The sequence below is a fragment of the Pollachius pollachius genome (genome assembly GCF_949987615.1).
Source record: "Pollachius pollachius genome assembly, chromosome: 2".
Taxonomy (NCBI): Eukaryota; Metazoa; Chordata; class Actinopteri; order Gadiformes; family Gadidae; genus Pollachius; species Pollachius pollachius.
The window spans coordinates 1297388-1321477 of NC_136935.1; the positions used below are offsets into that span (position 1 = coordinate 1297388).

The 24090-nt window shown below is 50.3% G+C and overlaps 1 protein-coding gene across 2 annotated transcripts; it reads left to right on the forward strand.

Annotated features, from left to right (window-relative positions):
• On the forward strand, positions 1-23616 carry btaf1 (BTAF1 RNA polymerase II, B-TFIID transcription factor-associated). 2 transcript variants are annotated; one of them, XM_079729263.1, is made up of 38 exons: positions 1-372; positions 1310-1433; positions 1785-1899; positions 2566-2709; positions 3491-3669; positions 4549-4682; positions 4845-4974; positions 5141-5209; positions 5480-5569; positions 5659-5754; positions 6208-6384; positions 7013-7153; positions 7699-7823; positions 7914-8034; positions 8142-8246; positions 8563-8715; positions 8899-9044; positions 9467-9641; positions 10074-10277; positions 10676-11099; positions 11787-11968; positions 12075-12231; positions 12805-12914; positions 13359-13560; positions 14171-14319; positions 14565-14717; positions 15626-15747; positions 15927-16094; positions 16507-16584; positions 16684-16813; positions 17171-17312; positions 18163-18293; positions 18640-18762; positions 19020-19172; positions 19585-19796; positions 20980-21139; positions 22145-22315; positions 22657-23616. In XM_079729263.1, exons 1-38 carry the CDS (start codon positions 359-361, stop codon positions 22804-22806), a joined length of 5559 nt encoding a protein of 1852 aa, XP_079585389.1. In that variant the 5' UTR covers positions 1-358; the 3' UTR covers positions 22807-23616. The 2 variants fall into 2 exon arrangements, with proteins under 2 accessions (XP_079585389.1, XP_079585390.1); XM_079729264.1 differs by having other exon boundaries at positions 3500-3669.
• Positions 23617-24090: the final 474 nt, after the last annotated feature.

The following is a 24090-nucleotide window of genomic DNA, read 5'->3' on the forward strand; positions in this document are numbered from 1 at the left end:
GGTTTCCTTCAGCGTGCGACAAAATTACTCTTTACATCTTATTAGGTTAAAGTATCTATCAGCAAGTATTTCTGAGGGCTAACCCCAGCTACACTTTGATATGCGTATAGCATTTGGCGATATTGTGTGAAAGAAGATATACGAAGGGACAAGAGGGGCAAGTTTGAAGCCATGAAACGCTAGCGAAGTGGATGCGCGGTTCAGGTGTTGGAGCAGCACAGCCCTTGTTGGCTACAGCTAGCGTGTCACTTCACCAAGTACTCCGAGATAACGCGCACACACAGCACAAGACCCCGTCGAAAGTTCTGCTGTCCTCTTGAATGTTGGAGCAGAGGTACGATAGCTGAACCATCTGACCATGGCTGTATCGAGGTAAGATGCACTTGATACTGGGTGACTTGGATTTGTGCTCGAGTTGCTAACTTGGCTAAGTAGCCTAGCTAACTAATCGTTGCCGGTTAGCCTCCGATTGGGCTGAGGATGGCATGGTCAGGCCGGGTTGACTCGGGCCTGCTAGCTTTCTGTGTGTCATTTTAAGTCTGACAGACTCGGATCACAGTTTAGAAGGCCACGTTTGTTCAATGATTGTCTGACTTGACCGCACGTTCTGTAGATCAACACAGTAAACAACGTGAAACACATTTCCCTTTACTTTTCTCTCATGGCCACCTGCTAGTGTTGCTTCAGTGGGAGGTCTTCGTATTTCTCCATCATTAAGCACTTGTTGGAGAACATTGATCTTCTGTCAATAAATAAATGACCCTGCTGTTTGTTTGATCGCCGAATGCATGTTGGGATGCAAATTTGTGTTGTCTTTTGGGGATGACTGAACTGTCATTTAGCATATAGCTTATTTAGATTAAACAGACAACGAGAAACGTCTATGTTTGACACTTTTTAAGATGGTAATTATTTCCCTGGCCCCTTCATTTGTTGGGCTCGTTTAAAGTGTATTGTTTGGATTAGAGGAACTAGGTCGACCAGTCTCTAGTCTTAACTTAAACCCCTCTCTGTACATTATCCTGCTAAGGACTTTTTTAGGGAGTGTATAGCTCAAAGGATAGCTTGGATTTTTTGTAAGTTATACACATAAAACTTAATTCTCATAGTTGTAATTGCGTATTTTGTAAAATGCAAATATTCTATTTCATGGTATGCTATGATGATGTTAATTATTTGTACTGATTAACCCAAGCACACTTTCCCAACACCTGAATGCAATACTATATATACTCTGTTGCTTATTTGCGTCAACACTGTGCTAACAGAATAAGGAAATAATGGTGTATAACTGATATTCTGTTTCTAGACTTGATCGTTTATTCATCCTGCTGGACACCGGAACAACCCCAGTAACTAGGAAAGCAGCAGCCCAGCAGCTCGGAGATGTGGTCAAACTGCACCCACATGAACTCAACAATCTCCTGTCAAAGGTGTGTGGAGTGCGATACTCTTGCATGGACATGACTTTTCCATGATATGCTCAGTATCGACCATTGTCACTGTACACCATTGTCGACTCACCCACACTTTTAGTTTTAGTTCAACACAGCTTCATCCCTGTTCGGTGACAAAGGAGAGGCTGCACAAACTCCACATATTCAGCAATTTAACACGGCATGCAAGTTGCCCAACTGGTGGGCATCAAGGCATGAATATCAAAGCAGGGTTCCTCTATCTGCTGGAATAATTTAAACAAAATATCCATTAGAAGCATGTGTCGAGTAATATAATATACATGGTGACCATTGGTGTAACAATTATTATTATTTTTTTTTCTTCAGGTTTTGAACTATTTGAGGAGTCCCAACTGGGACACCCGCATAGCAGCTGGGCAGGCAGTGGAAGCTGTGGTTAAGAACATCCCCGAGTGGGACCCGGCCCCTAAGCCTAAGAAAGGTAATCCAATCAAGCAGTCTGGTCAATCAAGGCACCTTTGTCCCAAAAAACATGTTGTACTTCACATCCTCTATTGCTTTGAAACGATGGTAAAAGCGACTGCATTGAATTTACGATTGATTTTCGATGGACCACAGAAGTTGCTATGGTTACTCTTTTCTTTCAGCGTCCTTCAAGGTTGAGGGAATAAGTGGAACTTATGGCCCTTTGCACCAAACTGTCATCAAGCGTTGCCCTGCGACCATAATCAATGACCAAATATTTGTTCTTGAAAAATACATAATCTTAAAGTGACATCATTAAGCAAATCAATTATGATTTTTTGTTTTTTTCTTTGTTTCTATATATTCATCGATGATACTTTTATGATGGATGATATATTTCTGGCATTGATCAGATAGTTTTGTTGTTTTTTTGCCATCAAATGTTGCCCTGGTCTTTCCCAAATCATTTTTAATGTTTCAAACCATAAAACGCGTGAAGCTTAGGCAATGTAGTCGCTGATTATCATTTTACAAATAGTTGTCAACAGTTTAACTACTTAACTATTAAAGCCTGCCTTCAGTACAATGGGTGCTGACAGTTTTGACAAGGACCTAATTAAACCTTTTTTGTGTTTCCTTCGTTGTGCTTAATTACCAACTCTGTTCTGATTGGCCCTTGAAGAGTGTTGCGAAGAAGAGTCTCCTGAAGAGTCATCTTGTGACCGGTTGAGTTTCTACCACTTCGACATCTCCCGCCTTCTCAAACACGGGGCTTCTCTACTGGGATCCGCTGGGGCCGAGTTTGAGCTTCAGGATGACAAGTCTGGTAAGAAGGCCCCTCACATTCCTATTGGCCAAATTTGGTTTACTCAAAACCAGCACTTATTTTAAGAATTCTCATGCACATCCCCAACTTTTGACCTGTGATGCTGATCTTTTCTCCCATTACATTAACGAGAATGTTAACTTTTCTTAAAAAGTTTGCTTCAGAAGTTGAAAACGCTTGATTACACTTGATGATAGATGATGATTGATAACGTTGGTGCTCAATTACCCGAGCAGAAGAAACTGAAACGCAAGCTTTAACTTGTCTGCCATCAGACGCGTTTCACTTTATTTTGCTCCATGTTCTTTTGGACATCATGTTGCTGGAGACGGTTGTAAGCATGCGATTGGCTTACATAAACTTAGTAAAAACGTGTCTAAAGGTTTTTCAAATCAACATTGTGTTGACTGCCCTCTTTGGAAATTCCACAAATCCCCTACTAAAAGTTTCATCAGCAACAAATTAGTTTTCTTTGGTAGAATATTTCTAAAAGAAAAAATGAAACAAGGCATACGTCCCTAACAGTTGTCCCGCAGTAGTTCTGCTATTACAGGACTGTTAGGTTAGAAGTTCTGCTGTTACACAGTAGGACTGTTAGGTTTAGAAGTTCTGCTATTGGACAGCTAGTTCTGCTATGACATGGACTGAATGCTGGGTCAGAGATCAGTTTCCTTCCTAAGCAACAGCATGGTGCTGGCCCCACTGCTGTTCACCATGAAGGATGTTGGTGTTCACCGCCCTGGCCCTCCATCCCTCTTAATCCTGCCTCTGTGCTCCTCAGGGGAAGTAGATCCTAAAGAGCGCCTGGCACGCCAGCGCAAGCTCCTCCAGAGGAAGCTGGGCCTGGACATGGGCGCGGCCATCGGCATGGACACGCAGGAGCTGTTCAACGACGAGGACCTGGACTACACGCAGCACCACGCCAAGGCAGCGGCCGGATCCAGCACCTACAACCATCCAGTGAGTCCCCTGCTGGGGCTGGAACTCCATGTGCTCCCAGCCAGGGAGTGTCCACAGTGGAGTGCTGGGTCGGAAATAGATCTTGGACTGAACTTCGTCATGTGGTTAAAAATACTTCCGCTTTTTGTTTCGCAAAGATTGTATTTAGCTTTTTCACCTGGTGATTTAAACCAGTGATCTGCACTCTCGAAAGAGCCACAAAGTCCCAAAATACTCTACAGTTGAGTGGTGCTGGGTCGGCAGATATTGTGGCAGAATTCATGGCCTGATTAACCTGCCAGCGTGAAACTAGATCTGACAAGCCAAGCACAGATATCTGAACTAATACTCATAAATCAAAAGAAAAGTAGCCCAGTTTCATCTCCAAGGGCGCTTTTTCTTATTTTGTGTGCAAACATTATAAATCCGACCACTTTGCTTGCACTCTAGGTATTTGTGTGCTTGCATTTCAGCAGTACCGTCTGCACCTTTTATACTGTCTGGCCCATTGTAGCCACAACTAAAAATGGCAGGTGCAGGGGTGGATGTTCAGTGCACTCACTGTGGATCATACATAACAGGGCACTGGGGTTCAGAAGGTTGGTTCGTGCCAAAACCAACTTGGCATTTGCAGCACTGAACATTTAAACATGACTTCAGTTCTCTCGCCTGGTTCTCCATCTTCCAGAAAGCGGAGGTGTTGCTGCATATTTTTCATGGTCTAGCAGATCTGTTGGGATTAAACGTTTTGAAGGTGTATGAGATTATAAGAGTGATCCTGTTTCTAATGGTGTATGACATATATTGTAGGACACTCTGCTACTATAATCACCAATAGTTAAACAGTAGCACTAAACCTTTTTAAGTTGACTGAAATTCACCCCAAGTTCTCATTCTCAGCCCATGCAGGCAGCAGAGTTGATTGACTCTGAATTCAGGCCAGGCATGAGCAATCGACAACGGAATAAAGCTAAGCGGATAGCAAAGCTAGTAGCAAAGCAACGATCCAGAGACATGGATCCAAATGAGAAAAGGTATGTTGGTGTTCTGTGTTGCAGGCCTTCAATCTTTTTACAGTATCATTTTGTTAATCAGACACATTGATATGAGTATCATTGAATCTTCTTAGCATGTCACACAAGAGGCATAATTGTGGAAATGTCTAACCAACATAATGTACTTATGTCCTCTTTTAGTAACGACAGCATGGATGCCGAACCTGACGAGAAACGAAGGAAAACCTCGAATGTGGTCACCGACCAATCGGCATCAGACGTTAAAGTCGTAATCGACAATGTTCGGGATTCCTCCAGCAGTCTTGAAGAGGTAAAGGACGTCTGCACTGACTTGGATGAGTCTCTTTATGGCATGTTACCCCTGAAATCAAATCCAACTTAGAAGGAACCTTGCCCGGAGGCTGGTCTTTGCAGAGGTACAGGTGTCCTTTGGACAGGGAAGGCCTAAACGTGCGCCCTGTTGTCTCTTCCTCCAGACACAGGAATGGCCCCTGGAAAGCTTCTGTGAGGAGCTCTGCAACGACCTCTTCAACCCCTCCTGGGAGGTAAACAGCATCATCCACAGTATTTGCCAATAAAGTGAAATTGCGCTAAGAAGATTTAGGCGAAATCTCTAAATTGCAATTGTGGGGGGAGGGGCTTTACCTGTATAAGGGTTATTCCTGGATGAAAAGGTTTAAATTAAATTCTAAATGGAGTTGATTGCATTGTGGAGTAAATGGTTTGCATAGGTGTCAGTAAAGCTGTTGATCGTGGACAGTGAAATGGGGTGGCTTTGGTGTTGACTATAACGTTACCGTGCTGTCTGCTTACAGGTCCGTCACGGTGCCGGCACTGGGCTTAGAGAAATCCTCAAGTTCCACGGGCGTGGCGGAGGCAAGCTGGTGGGAAGCACGGCGGAGCAGGTGCGGCCATCTTCTATGTGGCAGATTTCCATTGTGTTGTGTGTAACACTGTCAGCTGATGAGCCACGCCTTGTGTTTGGCGCTTGCAGATGACGCGTCAGCACCAAGAGTGGCTGGACGACCTCGTGATCCGACTGCTCTGCATCTTCGCTCTCGACCGCTTCGGGGACTTTGTGTCTGATGAGGTGAGCGTCGCTGGCCGGCGACCAAACACCGTACCTAATATCACCTAAAACGTGCACTTTACGTGAACTTCCACTGGAGTCACTTGACGCTTTAGATTCTTGCCTATGTAGGGACGAGCCATAAACAAAGGAATGATGTATGTACTATGTCTTATGTCTGTATTTTTGTTCCTTTTTAGCTCTTTGGCTTTCTATTTTTGTGTGGTGTTTGTTTTGTCCGTTGTATTGTAGAGCACACTGTAGCAAATTCCTAACCGCTTACGTTGTATGGCAATTCAAGTATTGAATCTTGAATAAGCACCCGCCAAATAGGGCCAGACTTTGTAACCACTGTGGCGGGCCTCGACGGGATGACCATATTCAGAATGGAAAACTACTGGGGCCCGCTAACCTGTCCAAAGGGCTCGTACCACGGAACCTGCAGTGAGTGTCGGTACCCCCCCCCCCTCCCAGGTGGTGGCCCCTGTGAGGGAGACGTGCGCCCAGTCGCTGGGCGTGGCGCTGCGTCACATGACGGAGAACGGCGTCACCATGACAGTGGACATCCTGCTGAAGCTGCTCACCGAGGACCAGTGGGAGGTCCGGCACGGCGGCCTGCTGGGGATCAAGTACGCCCTGGCCGTCCGACAGGTACGGCCAGGGGGAGATGGGGAGAAGAGATAACATTTAACCGTTAATCACCGAAGACGAAGTGAATAGCGGGGAACGGCCGGGATTTATTGGTTTTTATTAGCGCGACAAACAATATCCCGAGTTTGAGATCTCATTCGTGGGATATTGCCCAATATCCCGAGATAGCGAACCAATCAAATTGTGCCACCTTAGGAGGTTCACGTGTAGCATATACTAATGCCCAATAGCTGACTTTGAATCCCTCTTATATAAAGGAAAATCAAAACCTGAAACAGCTTTAGATGAAAAGTGGGGAATTTACAAGTGCTCGATAGTAAGTCCTGTTCTTGGCCCAAACTTGACTTTAGCGTGTGCCCACAGTTAATAAAAGTAGGATAAGCTTTAAACAGTTAAAGACTGTTATTGTCTTGTGCTATTGCATGAGTTGTTATCGGCCGTTTTGGGTTACCAAGTAACGTCCATCAGGCGGTTTGATCCAGCCACACGATGTCCTTGTAGAGACGGCCAAAGCATGGGCAGCAACCCAGCCCCGCCCCAGAGAGTGGGCGCAGCCTGCCCAGTGGCTTGATGAGGCCTGGTTGGTCTGCATTGGCCCATTGTGCTGAGCCCCTGTTCCCCGTCTCAGGACCTGATCCCAGCCCTGCTGCCCAGGGTCCTGCCCTCCATCACCGAGGGCCTGCAGGACCTGGACGACGACGTGCGGGCGGTGGCGGCCTCCTCGCTCATCCCCGTGGTGGACGGCCTGGTGCAGCTGCTGCCCAACAAGGTCAGCCAAGGGCCCCTCCTCCTCCTGTCTCAAGGCCGGGTCATAGTCCTCCGGAGAGTGCTGTGCATCGACACGGAGGCCCTCTCCGTCGCCGGAGAGCCTGGCGGAGGCCCTCTCCGTAGCTTACGTGCGCATACAATATTTTTTTTAACTATCCGCCGACGCAACGGAGACGGCAAGGGCTGCGATTGGTCCTCTAGCAAAATCATTTCCGGAATCACTTTTCCCGTTATGACATTGCACCTTATTTTCTTTGTACATTGTTTACTTTGCACATTAAGTAACAATAAAACACCAAATTAGATTTGAAAAGCTCTGGGAGTTTATTTACAACGAATTTACATGGTTTGTAGTCAGCATGTAAGATCGATCGGGCGGCGAATTGCGTCGCGTCTCCGACATCCCGACAGCGAACTTCGAATGCTCGAGGGGTCTCCGTGGTTACGGAGTGGGATGACGGAGTCTGAGTAGTGTAATTTGGCCTTCAGTGATCCTCTAAACGACGCCCTGCTGGTTCGTTCTGAGCGTCTTCCCTCTGCCCCCAGGTGCCCTTCATCGTGAACACGCTGTGGGACGCCCTGCTAGACCTGGACGACCTCACCGCCTCCACCAACAGCATCATGACCCTGCTGTCCTCCCTGCTCACCTACCCACAGGTCCGCCAGTGCAGGTCAGTTCCCCCCCCAGACCGCTGTGCTGACGCCCCCGTCGTCAGTGCTCATTAACCGAGGCTCTCCTCTCGCGTCCCGTCCCCCCCCAGCCTAGAGCAGTCTCTGACCGTCCTGGTCCCGCGGGTCTGGCCCTTCCTGAGGCACACCATCTCCTCCGTCAGACGGGCGGCCCTGGAGACCCTCTTCACCCTGCTCTCCAAGGCCGACCAGGTGAATTCACCGCGTTTGTTCCTGTTGTTGCTATGATAGTTATTATGAGTAGAACTAACGTGTGAGCGTTCCTCCGTGGCTGAGCTTTACTTCCCTTTGGGCGGCAGGACTGCGCCCAGTGGCTGAACCCCGTCCTGCAGGACATGCTCCGCCACATCTTCCAGTCCTGCATCCTGGAGAGCCACCAGGACATCCTGGACCTCATTCAGAAGGTCTCCCCTCGCACACGGACACGACCCCTAACCCTCCCCTTTGACGTGGTGACGTATGCCACACCTCAATGTCGCCGGCTACACACGAGCCAGACTGTGGCCAGTCTGCTCCTCAATGTGTGGCTCGAGGGAGGTGTCCAGATGAATACCGGGACTTGCCGGGTCACCGCGTCCCTGATTGAGTGCAACCGAAGCCCCCCGCGGCACTCATTTCTTCTTGCATACTGTTTTATTTAATATCCTAACCTGGCCTCAACCTTTCCCAGTTTGCTGTCATGCAGCACACTGCGTCCCTAACGGCTGTGCCTTGGTGCAGGTCTGGATGGAGCTGCTAAAGCGGGCCCATCAGCAGTTTGTGGTGGCAGCCAGCTGTCCCTGGATGGGCGCCTGGCTGTGTCTCATGATGCAGGCCTCCCACATCCCCATAGACCTCAACATGCTCCTCGAGGTCAAGTGCCGCTCCAAGCAGGTACGTCTGGCCGTGATGCAGAAATGTCTGCACTTATGGCTCTCCGGGCCATCACTGAAGCCTCAATGTTGTGCTTTGAAGACTCAGTCGTTCTCTAGTCATTCTGACACCGCAAGTGGATTTTGACTGGAATTCAGGGTTCCTTGGCTGAATTGACTTGACTGCTTAATTGTCCGTCTCCAGGACAAGGCCGGCACTAAGGCGCGTCAAGGAGGCCTCCCTCAGGTGAAGGAGACGGTGCAGGAGTACATAGCGGGGGCGGAGACGGTGGCGGAGGACCAGGGCACCAGGGATTACGTAGTGGTCCGCGCCCGCCTCACCGCAGCCAAGTGAGTGTGATCGTTTTGTTCCCCCTGCATCGAGGGGAGAGTTGGAATCCCACGGCAGGTCTTTACGATCAATCCCTAACTGTACTGTGGGGTATTCTTTTAGTTCTCGCACGGTAGAGGAGTAGCTAGCCTGTGAGCGTTCTCTCAGACCGTAGCACGGCACTGAGCCATGGGGTGTGTAGGCGTTTGTGTTGGTTTTTCTGGCGTCTGACTATTTTATCTTCTCTCGTCTTAACTTCTCTCCCCCCCCCCTTGTTTCTACTTTACTTCTTTCTCTGCGTAACCTTTCTCCGCTCTGCTCTACTTTACCCCTGGCTTTCCTTTCTACCAAACCTCCCTCCTGTCTGAACCCATCTCACCTGTGACTAACTCTCTCCCTCTCCTCTCCTCCTCCGCCTCTCGCTGCCTTCCTCCTGAGGCAGGCTGCTGGCCGCTCTGTGTCGGTGTATCTGCGACCCGCAGCTCAACGCTGCCTCCCAGGAGATCCGGCCTGCCGAGTCGCTGGGCCAGCTGCTGCTCTTCCACCTCAACACCAAGTCGGCCCTGCAGCGCATCGCCGTGGCCCTGGTGCTCTGCGAATGGGCCACGCTGCAGAAGGTGGGACAGAGTACCGCTTCCCATTGTTTCGGTTGAGTTCGGGTGGGCTTTAGGTGGAAAACAATGAGTCACCGATGAGCCATCGGTCAACGTTTCCTTCAGTCCTCTAGAAAGTTCTGTGGTTTTGGATGCAACACAATTATGCGTTTACAAGTATCTGGAGCCTATTCCAAACTCGGTGTGGTTCGGTTTATAAACCCACAGTATGCCTAGGAACAATACTCCCAGATCCTAGTAAACACATTCATTAAATAACTGTCACCAATGTTTTGTCTTCAGTTATTTGATCCATTTTTTGGTTTAGAATTCATGCTCAACCTTTAGAGATTCATATCGCAATGGTTTAGAGACGTGAACACGGCTCCAAAGCAACGGTCAGCCCCTGATGACTCTAACCCCCCCCCCCCCCCCCCATCCGTTCTGCCCCCCCAGGAGTGCCAGGTGGTATCGGTCATGGTGCAGCCCCGCCTATTGGCCATCCTCTCTGAGCAGCTGTACTACGACGAGATCGCCATCCCCTTCACCCGCATGCAGAACGAGTGCAAGCAGCTCATCGCCATGCTGGCCGAGGCCAACATCGACGTGCCGGAGCGCGTCAACTGCAGCGTGTTCACCATCGACCAGGCCAACGAGCTGGTGAGGCGCCCCTAGACTTGAGAGAATAGGAACTTGCTGATGTAGAACCTGCATTATACCTGCATTTAAAGCTGTTGTGAAGAGTTTGATGTCAGACTCCATTGGAAATTGCAAATGTTTTAGTCAATGATTTAAATGTATTACTGCTATTGCACATAGTATTGAACTTGTACTTTGTCTTGTGTTTTATGTTGGAACTGTGCACTGCTGTCCATCTTGGCCAGGTCCCTGTTGTATAAGATTTTAATCTTAATGAGGCTAAACCTGGTTATATAAAGGATATATATTATGTACTTTTCCATTGGCTGTCACAGATAATTGCATTGTACCCCAGAGGAGAGTTCTGGCCAATATCAAGATGAAGGAGCACCGTGCTCACCCCATCCCTTGTTTCCTAGGTAACCAGCGTCTTCGCCGAGTCCACGGCGGAGCTCTGCGGCCGCCAGCCGGCCCAGCGCCAGCCCCTGGACGGCAAGCGGCAGCAGGCGTACGCCACGGTGCAGGAGACGGGCGCGGAGTGGCAGAGGCTGCACCTGCGTGTGCACCTGTTCGTGGCCTGCGCCGTGGTCAACCTGCAGGCGCTGCCCGACAAGCTGAACCCGCTGGTCCGGCCGCTGATGGAGGGCGTGAAGCGCGAGGAGAACGCCCTGGTGCAGGGCTACGCCGCCTCCTTCCTGGCCAAGCTGCTGCAGCAGTGCGCCGGCCGCCAGCCCTGCCCCAACACCAAGATCATCAAGAACCTCTGCAGCTCGGCCTGCGCCGACCCGGCCGTCACGCCCTCCTCCTCCTGCCCCGTGCCCCCGCCGCCCGAGGCCCTCAAAGGTGAGCCCGCCGCCGCCGCCGCCATCACTATCGCTCAGTCAGCTATTGTTAATAGTTATGCGCATTAATGGTTTAGGACGATTTTCTTTTTTAAGAAAATCGAATCTTGTAAAAAAAAGAAGTCATTTGGTTTCCTATTTTTGTGTGGCGTTTGTTTTGTCTGTTGTGTGTAGAGCACAATGTAGCAAATTCCTAACAACTTGCATGCATTGCAATTCAAGTTTTTTAATTTATTTATTTACTTGAAAAGGTTAAATTTCAACATGGCAGCATGGACTGAAATAAGTGAGTGTGTAGTTTGCTTAAAGTCTGTGGCAACCATAAGCAGCAGCACATCATATGTGTTCCTACATCTTAAACTGAGACACGCAGCAGAGTGGGAGATGTATGTTATTTATTTTGCTTTGGTTAATCTTTATTATTCTTCAAATAAAATCTCAACTTTTTTTTTTTTCACTTATAGAAAAAAATAGACTCAAATTGATAATCGGATTTGGTTTGTAAAAATCTTGAGATTTTGTTTTTAGGCCGAATCGCCCAGCCCTACCCATCACGTTTACATTCAACGCTGGCACCTTCAGAATAAAACCCAGAGGGGAAACCGAGACGGCCCGGATGTGGTTGAAGTCCAGCTCAAGCAATAACATCCTCATGACCATGTCTTATGCCCACCCCTCTCGTTGCTAGTCGGTGGCACGGAGAAGGACTGCATGCACCACAACGTCAGCAAGACCCGAGGCATCATCACCCTGTACCGCCACCAGAGGGCGGCGTTTGCCATCACCAGCAAGAGGGGTCCCGCCCCCAAGATGTCCAAGACCTCTGTCGATTTTTCACCAGGCTGCGGAATCGGTACAGAAAATGATGAGGTAAGAATACAGGCTTGAGTCTGGGGGAACAAACGCTTCCTTCCATTCTATGTTAAAATAAACAAGGCTTTTATTCATATCGTCGTCTTTCACTGTCCTATTCCAGAGCAAGAGACCCTGCCTGATTCAGAGGCGTGGAGCAGAGTTCTCCCTGACGACCATCGCTAGGCACTTTGGGGCCGAGCTCACCGGCTCTCTGCCGTACCTGTGGGAGAACATGGTGGGGCCCCTGAGGACGGCTGTGGATGACAAGCAAGGCATAGGTACTTTAGATTCATACCCTGGGACTAGGGTGTTCATCAGCAGCCCAAAGCCTCTCTCGGGCTGCTCTGACCTTTTAAAGCAAGAGGTTCAAATTCCAATACTCTCACTATCAACCATTTCAGATGAAGGTGTCTGCTGAATGATACATTTAATACAAACCCTAGAGGACCACATGCTGCTGCATTGTAGACTCATACCGGTGGTGGGCTGATGAAAATTTAGATGATTAATTGTTGTTTTGACTTCTTTGATTTCGATTTTAGCGTCAAACGATCACAAAACTAATATAATCTATCTTTATTTTAATGAAATCTTTTATAGAAAGAACAGCTGGATACATATCTGTACATTATTTTAGATTTGAACATGTTCTTTTCGACCATTTTGTGTATTATTTTTAAGGCAAAATTTCTCAGTTACAAAGTGTTTTTTGGGAGCGAAATGCTGAATAAGTCATGTTTTCAAACTCAAAAAAAATCGTGACTACATTTTTTTTCCATTATCAAGCAGCCCTAGTTTTGACCGTCCAGTTGAACCGCATTGAGCCCATCATGCCGTGTCTGTTGTTCCAGACGCTCCGGCTCAGCTGAAGCGCGGCGATGCTGTGGCTCAGGAGCTGATCAACTCTCTGCAGATCCTGGAGGTCACAGCCAGCGCCATGTCTGCAGAGCTCAAACCCATGGTACGACCGCTCACTCCCACGCTCGCCACTCACAAACTGGCACAGCCAACACACGGTCTGGGTGGAAGTGGTCTGGAAGTGGCAGACCCCCAGTACCATTGAGGAGGAATATCTTTAAAGGTCCCGTGACGTGCCGCCAGGTGGGAGTGGGATTAGCCTTGCAAACCGTTGGGAAAATCCGCCCCTTATGACGTCACAAGTGGGCGTGTCCACCCAGATGTGTGACGGGTAGATGAGCAACGTTTGCTGCGGTCCACCGTGTCGGCTCGGAGGCTGATCTATCCAGCGCACATCTCGGCGGACACGCCCACCTGAGATGTCATAAAGGGGCAGATTTTCAAGACGGATTGTCACACCTTTCAAAGGTCCCGTGTCACGGGACCCTTAAAACCCGCCCCCTCCCTACCCCGGCTCTAACGTGGTCCGTCCCCGGTTCCCTCCCAGCTGCTGGAGCACCTGCCGCACCTGTTCAGCTGCCTGCAGCACCCGTACACGGCGGTGCGGCACATGGCGGCGCGCTGCGTGGCCGTGCTGGGCAGGACCTCCACCCTGGAGACCATGCACCTCTTCCTGGAGCGCGTGCTGCCCTGGCTGGCCGCCATCGACGACTGCACCAAGCAGGAGGGCGCCATCGAGGCCATGGCCTGTATCCTCCACGCGCCGCCCAGCCGGGGCCTGGGCCATACGGCTGAAAGATTAATAATCCTACTGACCCACAAAGACTAGGAGTTACCAGGCTGGCGTTAAACCCTTCTGTTTAACACTTGATATGACCTTCCACTGGTCTTCGTTGATAAATGCTCCAATGTCGACGCAACAATGAAAAACACTCCTGTTGTAAATAAGAATGGAACCGTGTTTGTGTAACAAACCCCGCTGCTAGATTCGGTGGTCCAGTCTTATCGATATTTATTGAACATGTTTTGTATTGATATTGATCGAAAGTCTGTCACGATACGATAATGAATTGTTTTATTGCCCGGGCTAGCACGTCTAATGAGTTGGAGGGGTTTCAAAGTATCTACGACTAGTAGACTGTGCTTCCCAGCCAAACTCGGGGCCGGCTGTTTCAGTGTGCTGTCGTGATGTTGTGAGGTGTTTCTGAGATTGACTCAACGCAACATGTTAAAAAATGACGTGGTGAAATGTCCGTCATCCCTGAAGAACAGTACCCTTCTTGGGGAGAACCCTGTGAATCCTCTTGGGTGTATGTGAGAGAGGGAGAGCGATCCTTGACCCCCCCCCCCCCCCCCCAGGTATAATGGAGCAGCTGGAGGTGGACATCGTGCCGTACATCGTGCTGCTGGTGGTGCCCGTGTTGGGGCGCATGAGTGACCTCAACGACAGCATCCGCTTCATGGCCACCCAGTGCTTCGCCACCCTCATCCGCCTGCTCCCCCTGGAGGTAAGTCTGCAGAATGCATCTTGATTTTCTTTTTTAAAATTTTCTGCATTTTGTTTTCTTGTTTTTCTCTGTAAAGCGTCTTTGGGTGACCAAAAAAGCACTATATAATTTCTATCCATTATTATTATTTTTATGATGTCTTTCTGGTGTTAATATAGGCTGCATGCATTTTTGTACACATCTTTCTTTCTTTTAAGTATATTTCTTTCCTGTAATGTTTATGTCTGTATTTGTCTCTGGTTCAGGCAGGTATACCCGACCCTCCAGCCATGTCTGCAGACCTGATCCGCCAGAAGGCCAGAGAACGCCACTTCCTGGAGCAGCTGTTGGACAGCAGGAAGCTGGAGGACTACAACATCCCCGTGCCCATCAACGCAGAGCTCCGGAAGTACCAGCAGGTAGGTCCACCCGGACGACACGGTCGGGTACCTTTCCCCCCCCTCTCCTAGCATCCATTACGCGATGGAAACTCTGTGCTCTCCATAACTTAGAGATTGTTTCCCTTGCCAGCTCTTGAATGATTTATACCTTCTCCTTCCGCTGGTTAATGGTTGACCCAAGAGACGGGGCATGCTGACTGCATGGGAGATTAAAACGGATGAGGAGATGTTTTGCTCTGCCTGCGCTATGCCTATAGCGGGATGCTAGGGGCTGGGCCCAGCGAGCCATCTGTCTCCCCGATGGAGCAGTGCAGCTGTTTCAGTTAAAACCACTGGGGCCGTCTGCGTAGCGACGTAATGTCTGGAGGAGTTTACGGTGCGTAGAGATGCTTCTGTCTGATGTAAGCACATTCTCGAAGCCATATGGAATTGCGTATACGTTTCGAGTTGGGAAAACGGATGATGCAGTGAACTGCTTCGTACGCCGTAATGTTGAACATCTCGGGGAACCCTGGAGGCTACGTCCAACTGCTCTTTGTTAATCTATGTTCATCGAACGCCCGGCCTCACCTCGTCCTCCTACAGAGGACGGTCAACCCCTTTCTCCATGTTCTCCTGTCTTATTTATTATGCATTACCCAAGCTGGTATGCCAGCATTCTCACTAACTTCTATATCCTGTTTCGTTGACACGGCCGTGCTGCGTCTAGTCAGCGATACACCACTTTGTGCAGCGGTGCGAAACGCCACAGAAAGAAGAGATTGTTTCACCTCCAAACCTTCCTTACTCTTACTTCCAGAACACCGTCCTAGAACCGCCTTCTATCTGTAACGTGCGAGGTTCGGTCGAACATGTGAAACCACAACGAGCGGGCTTTACCTTTCCCATAAGGAGCCACTAACCGGTCCGCCCTTTGCTCCTCCCAGGACGGCGTGAACTGGCTCTCCTTCCTGAACAAATACAAGCTGCACGGGATCCTGTGTGACGACATGGGCCTGGGCAAGACCCTTCAGTCCATCTGCATCCTGGCTGGGGACCACTACCTCAGGTACTACAGCACCACCTCTCACTGGCTTGGTGGAGGGCCATTGGATCGTTGATGATCAGTGATAAGACGGGGAAAGGCACCCGTGTAAACCCACTGAAAGTACCAAAGCACTCCTAACCATGTCGGATGCGGGCATTGTGCCGATTAGGTATTCTTAAACCCACTATTACTATCTGCAGAACGCAGGAGTACGCCAGGACCAAGGCGGCGGGCTGCAGCCCCCTGCCCTCCCTGGTGGTCTGTCCGCCCACGCTGACGGGCCACTGGGTGGACGAGGTCAGCAAGTTCTGCCCCAAGGAGTACCTGAGCCCCCTGCACTACACGGGCCCTCCGCTGGAGCGAGTCAGGTACGGTTAAGGGCTGATTGTAGCCCCACGTTCACGCAACGCAAGGGGGTTACGTCCTTGCGGACCCTCCTTGCGTCCACGTCAAGGGCCTGACGCGCGCCTCCAAAAAATGTTAACCTTGCGTCGAGGCGACGCAGCCGCTAGGGCTTTGATTGGTCCGCTTACTACGTCATTTCCGGCAATACGCTTTGCACGACTATTTGTTCCCTCTTTAACACGGCCATGCATAGAGACACGTAAACCCGACGCAGAACCATAAAGGTTCACGACTATGTCGAAGCGACTGCGTGCTCAATGCGTTGCGTGAACATGGAACCCTTATCAGGCCTTAAGAGCCGGTTAACATTCGGAGTCATGACTCTTATCGTGGACCGATTCTATTCAGAGGACTAATCCACACGTTCTTTTCCAGGTTGCAACACCAAGTGAAGAAACACAATCTCATAGTTGCGTCATACGATGTTGTAAGGAACGACATCGACTTCTTCAAGTAAGCAACTCTTTGTCTTCTCTGATTGTTTGCTTGGCGTTTTGATGTTGTCGCACAATTCATCGTTTTATTACTCTTTTCTTTCTTTCTTTTCTGCAGAAATATAAAATTCAATTATTGTATTCTTGACGAGGGTCATGTCATTAAGAACGGGAAGACTAAACTCTCAAAGGCGATCAAGCAGCTGGCTGCTAACTTCAGAGTCATCCTGTCGGGAACGCCCATCCAGGTATAACCATTTCTCTAACCTTAATTTTACACGTGTCTGCATGTGTTAAGTTCAGTATTGTCTAACAAAGGACTCAAAGAATGGCTAAAATCGAAACAGCAGTGCTCACATGAACAGTTCTTAACTGGATGATTGCTTGATCATGTCCCCTTTGCTCTGTAGAGTATGTATGTATTTAACATGTAAAAATGCTTGCATTTGTTTTTTTAAGTTGTTTTTTGTTTGTTTGGTTTTTCTCTTTCCTTTCTATTTAAATTGTTCTATCTTTTCAAAAGCCGCCTGTGGACAAGTGAATCAGCACGTGTGCTGAAACACTCAAACAATGCATCTGATTCAATGTAATAACTGCGTCCACAGAACAACGTGCTGGAGCTGTGGTCGCTGTTTGACTTCCTCATGCCTGGCTTCCTGGGCACCGAGCGACAGTTTGCTGCCCGCTACGGGAAGCCCATCCTGGCCAGCCGCGATGCCAAGAGCTCCTCCCGGGAGCAGGAGGCCGGTAAGAGGAGCCGTCCCCGTCAGAATAAAACCCCTCTCCGGATTCTACTGCATGTCCTGGATGAATACTCCCAAAGTAGTCACCTTGAGCTCCCACGAAGGGCAGAAAATGTAATCCATCAGAAGAAATTGCACAAATTTAAGCCGATCTCTCTGCTGATTGCATCCCCTTACATCATTTGGAACCAATCAGAAACCGCGTTGGCGTTAATGAATCTGTGTTCCAGCAGACCTCCCCTTGTCCTTGAGGATGAAGTTTTCATGTTGGGTTATTGTTCCAGCGTCACCACATGGCAGTCCTCTGACCCTCAGCCCACTGACCTCTGACCCTCAGCCCTCTGACCTCTGACCCTCAGCCCTCTGACCTCTGACCCTCAGCCCTCTGACCTCTGACCCTCAGCCCTCTGACCTCTGACCCTCTGACCTCTGACCCTCAGCCCTCTGACACTCAGCCCTCTGACACTCAGCCCTCTGACACTCAGCCCTCTGACCTCTGACCCTCAGCCCTCTGACCTCTGACCCTCAGCCCTCTGACCTCTGACCCTCAGCCCTCTGACCTCTGACCCTCAGCCCTCTGACCTCTGACCCTCAGCCCTCAGCCCTCTGACCTCTGACCCTCAGCCCTCTGACCTCTGACCCTCAGCCCTCAGCCCTCTGACCCTCAGCCCTCTGACCTCTGACCCTCAGCCCTCTGACCTCTGACCCTCAGCCCTCTGACCTCTGACCCTCAGCCCTCAGCCCTCAGCCCTCTGACCTCTGACCCTCTGACCCTCTGACCTCTGACCCTCTGACCTCTGACCCTCTGACCTCTGACACTCAGCCCACTGACTCAACCCTGCCCCCCCCCCCAGGTGTTCTGGCCATGGAGGCACTGCACAGACAGGTTCTGCCCTTCCTGCTGAGGAGGATGAAGGAGGACGTGCTGCAGGATCTTCCTCCCAAGATCATCCAGGACTACTACTGCAACCTGAGCCCCCTGCAGGTACGTCCTGGCCCTCCGCCCACCCTGCTGAGCGCTATACTGCTCATTTGTGTCTTGATTCAGCTCAGGGTATATCATTTATGTCCATTTTTGATAGTTTACTATTTAACGTGATTATGGATTGGGCCAACTTGAATATAGCTTTCATGCTGCTGACCTCCATGGCAGAGAACACCTAGAGTCTTAACTTGGTTGTGTAGTTTTATTCTAAGGCAACAAATGCTTTTGGTGCGGTAACACAGCCGTTATAATCCCGACGCACACCCGATCCCAAGCAGCCCGTATTCCAGAGGACCGGAGGTGTTGGGAGTGTGTGGTTGACACCGTGTGCGCTCTCTGCCCTCAGGTTCAGCTGTACGAGGACTTCGCCAAGTCTCGAGCCAAGGTGGGCGTGGAGGACACCCTCTCCATGGCCTCACAGGAGGAGGAGGAGAAACCCAAGCTGAAGGCTACGGGCCACGTCTTCCAGGTACGCCCCGGAAGAATACTGCATCATTTCATCCTGTCTGACTACCAAGGCGTTTACAGGATGCTTCCTGTGAAACGAGAGCAGGAAGTTTCTATTTTCTTCTTTCGCCATGGCGAGTTGAGCACTGGATCATGAGGGGTGTGTGTGTGTGTGTGTGTGTGTGTGTGTGTGTGTGTGTGTGTGTGTGTGTGTGTGTGTGTGTGTGTGTGTGTGTGTGTGTGTGTGTGTGTGTGTGTGTGTGTGTGTGTGTGTTGCAGGCTCTGCAGTACTTGAGGAAGCTGTGTAACCACCCCGGGCTGGTCCTGACTCCGCAGCACCCAGAGTACAAACGCATCACCGAGCAACTGGCCGTTCAGAACACCAGCCTGCGTGACATCCAACACGCACCCAAACTCTCAGCACTCAAACAGGTACCTGTCTGTGGGGGGGGGCTTCACCCGGCCAAGAAGACCTCCCACTGGTCTGCCTTAAACTGTCTTGTGCCTTGGCTTCCTCCTCGAGCTGGGCGATTCATCGGAATTCAAATTTATGGTTTAGGAGGATTTATCAGAGTGCAGTCATTATTTTCTTGCCAAAGTCTTTTTATCATAATGATCCAACGTCTTAAACTGAGTCAAGCAGCAGAGTGGGAGATGTGTGTTATTTATTTTGGTTTTGTTAATCATTGTTGTTCAAATAATCCAAACTTAAAAATATATCTATATATTTTTAAAAAAATCGATAATCGGGTTTGGTTAGAAAAAATGGTAGATTAGATTTGAGGCCAAACTGCTCCGCCCTAAGGCCCCCTGGTGGGGCTCTAACGCCCTGTTGCCCCCCCAGCTGCTGGTGGACTGCGGTCTGGGCGGCGGCGGCGTGGCGGAGGGCTGCCCCGAGGCGGTGGTGGCTCAGCACCGGGTGCTCATCTTCTGCCAGCTGAAGAGCATGCTGGACATGGTGGAGAAAGACCTGCTAAAGCCCAAGCTGCCCAGCGTCTCCTACCTGCGTCTGGACGGCAGCGTGCCGGCCGGCCAGAGGCACGCCATCGTCTCCAGGTACCGCCGGGGGGGTTGTCTTTAGAGGCGATATCAGCCATGTTGGGGGACGTCTCTTCTGTTGGTAGTTGAAGCGAGATCCCAAACCAACAGAGCCAGCTCGCCCCTCCCTTCCGTGTTTCGTGCATCCAGTAAAAACCGTCATGAACGCAGCGCAAAACCCCACATCACCCACTCCTTGTCGGTGATTGGTTGGAATACTATTTATTTTGGTTTTGAGTGGTTGGTAGTACCATTTGTTTTTGTGTACGATCTCGGAGCGCAGGCTGCCAACAGAGACGCGTTTTTTCGACGGCCTGCTTATTGGGCGGGCGAATAGTGGATCGTGAGGAAAGATCAGATGAATGTGATCATTTATGCTTCGGCCTAGAATCGCTGATACGACCTTTAATAATGCACGCATAGCTCGAGACGGCCACTTCCTCTGAAACCCAGAGCCTGTGCAGTGCTTCCTCTGTTACCGCGGTCGTCTGGGAACCCAATGCCGTGCGAGTTCAGCATGGCAGGAAACCCTAGAGGGGCAGGTGTTCAGCCTTTGGAGGAAATGATTAAAGCTAGGGTTGGCTGTTTGGTAAAAGGAGCCAGTGACGGCCACATTTTGAAAGTGTCCAGCTGAAGAAATCCCACCACTCCCCCCCAAAGCCGCTAGCCTAAAACACGGGACTAGCGCTGTAGCTTCAGCACTGAGAGCCCTTTTGGAAGACCGGTCACGAACACCGGTAGCTGGGTAGACAAGACAGGGAGGCCGTCCAATCATTTAATTCGGACTGATAATTCTTACGGGCCTGTGACCGCCAGAGACCCCTGATTTTATTTTATTATCTGCTGTTAAAAACAGCACGGGCACGGAATGGCCTGACGCTGCTTTAAGTGGGAGGTGGGCGCTGTGCGGTCAGGACGCCACTGGCCAGTGACACGGGGGTAGAGTGTCCACAAGAGGATCGGCCGGAGCGCTTCTGTTTTCACTTCCTGTAGGGATTGCCCTTATCAAGATGACATTTGTCTCGAGGTCAGAAAGCCCTCGGAAACTGACCCTCTGTCACATGATAGTCAGGCCGACGCACAAATATCCCCTTTTTATTATTCCATCTCATTTCCTCCAGTCCTCCGGCGGGGATTTTTTGGTTTTGCCATCTCATGCTTTGTATTGACTGTTCTCCGCCACCCCCCCCACCACGCCCAGGTTCAACAACGACCCGTCCATCGACGTGCTGCTTCTCACCACCCACGTTGGGGGCCTGGGGCTCAACCTCACGGGGGCCGACACCGTGGTGTTCGTGGAGCACGACTGGAACCCCATGAGGGACCTGCAGGCCATGGACCGCGCCCACCGGATAGGACAGGTGAGGCGCCACACCCAGCACCCAGCACCCGGTCTGTCTGTGTGGCGCTGATCAGCACCCGGTCTGTCTGTGTGGCGCTGATCAGCACCCGGTCTGTCTGTGTGGCGCTGATCAGCACCCGGTCTGTCTGTGTGGCGCTGATCAGCACCCGGTCTGTGTGTGTCTGGTCAGCACCCAGTCTGACTGTCGCTGGTCAGCACCCAGTTTGTGTGTGTGTGTCTGTGTGTGTGTGTGTGTGTGTGTGTCGCTGGTCAGCACCCAGTCCGCTGGCTGTGTGTGTCGCTGGTCAGCACCCAGTGTGTGTGTGTGTGTGTGTGTGTGTGTGTGTGTGTGTGTGTGTCGCTGGTCAGCACCCAGTGTGTGTGTGTGTTTGTGTCGCTGGTCAGCACCCAGTTTGTGTGTGTGTGTGTGTGTGTGTGTGTGTGTGTGTGTGTGTGTCGCTGGTCAGCACCCAGTCCGCTGGCTGTGGCGGGGGTCCAAAGACCTCCTTTGTCCTCCGCCGTTCCAGTCGACCACAAATGTTTGATTTCATGCACAACATTAGGAGGAATAATGAAGTGGTCGTTATCCCAGCAGATCTGTTCGTGCAGGGTTTTACCATTAAGGCATTACCAGTGCACTACAGTGTAGAGGCAGTAATGTCAGAGTGGGCTCAACTGGGCGGAGCTTGAGCGGAAAGCCATAAACAGAGTGAAATGGAGGATATTCGTCAGCGGCCTACGCACCCGAGAGGAGCAAAGGGCTTAATCCAAAATCATTACGAGTGCAGACCATGCTGTCTGTTTCCAGGCCACTTTAAGCTTGAGGCGAAGAACACTTATTTTCGATAACGTGGTCATGATCATAATCTTTTTGAAACTCCAGATCTCGGTTCATGAAGGGTTGTTCACATTGACGCTCATCACTAGCTGACGACGCTCTTGCTCACACCACCCCCGTGTGTGTGTGTGTGTGTGTGTGTGTGTGTGTGTGTGTGTGTGTGTGTGCCCCCGTCCGCACCCCCAGAAACGCGTGGTGAACGTGTACCGGCTGATCACGCGCGGCACGCTGGAGGAGAAGATCATGGGTCTGCAGAAGTTCAAGATGGGCATCGCCAACACCATCATCAGCCAGGAGAACTCCAGCCTGCAGAGCATGGGCACCGACCAGCTGCTCAACCTCTTCTCCCTGGACAAGGTCCGTCCCTCTCTTAATGATCACTGTTCTACGTCCACTCGGTACGCATACAGGGATGGTGGCAGAAGCCGTGCAGGACGGCCTTTATTTGTGGACGGTGGAACCACGGCCCCAACTCGGTCGCATGTACACTGAACTCTGGTCGCACTTTCCAACAAAGTTCAACATCCGGTGATTCGTGTCTGTTTCTGATCCGAGCGCGTCTCCGTACATGCGTGTTGCTGACTCTGTTTGTGTGTGTGTGTGTGTGTGTGTGTGTGTGTGTGTGTGTGTGTGTGTGTGTGTGTGTGTGTGTGTGTGTGTGTGTGTGTGTGCGTGTGCGTGCGTGCGTGCGTTTTCAGGACAACAAGGGGGAGAAGGGGGAGTCGTCTGCGTCGGCGGCGGGGAAGACGTCCATGAAGACGGTTCTGGACGGGCTGGGCGAGCTGTGGGACCAGCAGCAGTACGACACCGAGTACAACCTGGACAGTTTCATGAACTCCCTGCAGTAACACTCCATCTGGTCCCCCTCCCCAGGTGCTCCTGAACGCTTCTAGTAACCGCTCTCACCTGCACCGCACACGAGGCTCAGAGGTGGAGAGAGAGAGGGCGAGCGGTGGTGATGCATCTCAGCGCCGCCCGCCCTCTCTCCACCTCTCTCATATGGTGGATATTCCTGTGGTGGAGAGGGTCCTCCGCTGAAGAACCAGTGTTAACCCGTTTCTAATCTCCCCCCCCCCCCCTCCCCCGGGCGACGGGGCGGCGTGCGTACCAGACTCTCCGGTATGAACCGGTCGCGTACGTCATCGCGTTCGCCCCGGTGAGAGAGCATCCGGTTCCTGTGGGGTTGGATGAGGGGGTGTCTTTAGGCCGTGAGGTATTGTTCTACGGAGCCAGTGGCCTGCTCCGCGTCCAGCCGTGTCCTACGGGGACTAATGTAGTGTTGTAGCCGGTGGCGTGGCCCTCCCGCCCTCTAGGAGGAGCTATAGTTTCCAGAGCCCCCCCCCTCAGCACATCTACAGTGACTTTGAGGCTTGGGCTGAAGAAGGTTGGTACTCCCCCTTTTTTTCATTTTATTTTAATTTTCTTTCGGGATATGAGGTGGGAAGAGATGCACCGAAAAAGATGGTTTAACCGGCAGAGGGAATTGGAAAAGCACTGAACTGAAGCAGCGTTACAGCAAGTGGAAAGCTGCGGCACTCGACTTGTTTCCAAAAGTATTTTAAAAATATTATAGAGCAGACTTGTAAATATTTCTGTAATGGCTGCTGTTTGTTTAAACTGATGGAATGGAATAAATTCTGCAGAACTTTGAATATGTATTCGGATTTGTGGTGTTGTGTTATGCGCTTTAAAAAGATAGAACGTGTTTGGTAACTTTCATATACACACAACAATGGATAAGCTACAAGTGTGATTCATCATTTTTAAATGTAGGATCAGAATAGCAGTAATGTATCAATGGAAAGACCAGTGAAAACATTGTATTCATCAGGTATTACATGACCAGCGATTCACCTGTTATGTAAATGATCATTTTTATTCAACGTTTATATTTTTCATAAATTGTCAATCTGAAATTTTGCCAAAAGGTAATTTTTTTGGTCAAACTAGGAGCATACAAACCTGGGAGATGTCTTCTGCAGAAGGATGAGGAAGAGGCTAGGCAAATGACCACAAGCGTTCACGACACATATAGCTACATTTAATAACATTAGCTTATTGATACAGAAAAGGGTCAAACTTGTTTGGGGGGGCCAGAGGGGTCATAGAAACTGACGCAATCAGCATTGTTT

What these genes read in the sequence shown, in the direction of transcription:
- btaf1 (XM_079729263.1), top strand. An exon ending in CCTCCAGCAGTCTTGAAGAG is followed by an intron (nt 4,975 to 5,140) that starts GTAAAGGACGTC and finishes CTCTTCCTCCAG; the next exon opens with ACACAGGAATGGCCCCTGGA. An exon ending in CCACAGGTCCGCCAGTGCAG is followed by an intron (nt 7,824 to 7,913) that starts GTCAGTTCCCCC and finishes GTCCCCCCCCAG; the next exon opens with CCTAGAGCAGTCTCTGACCG.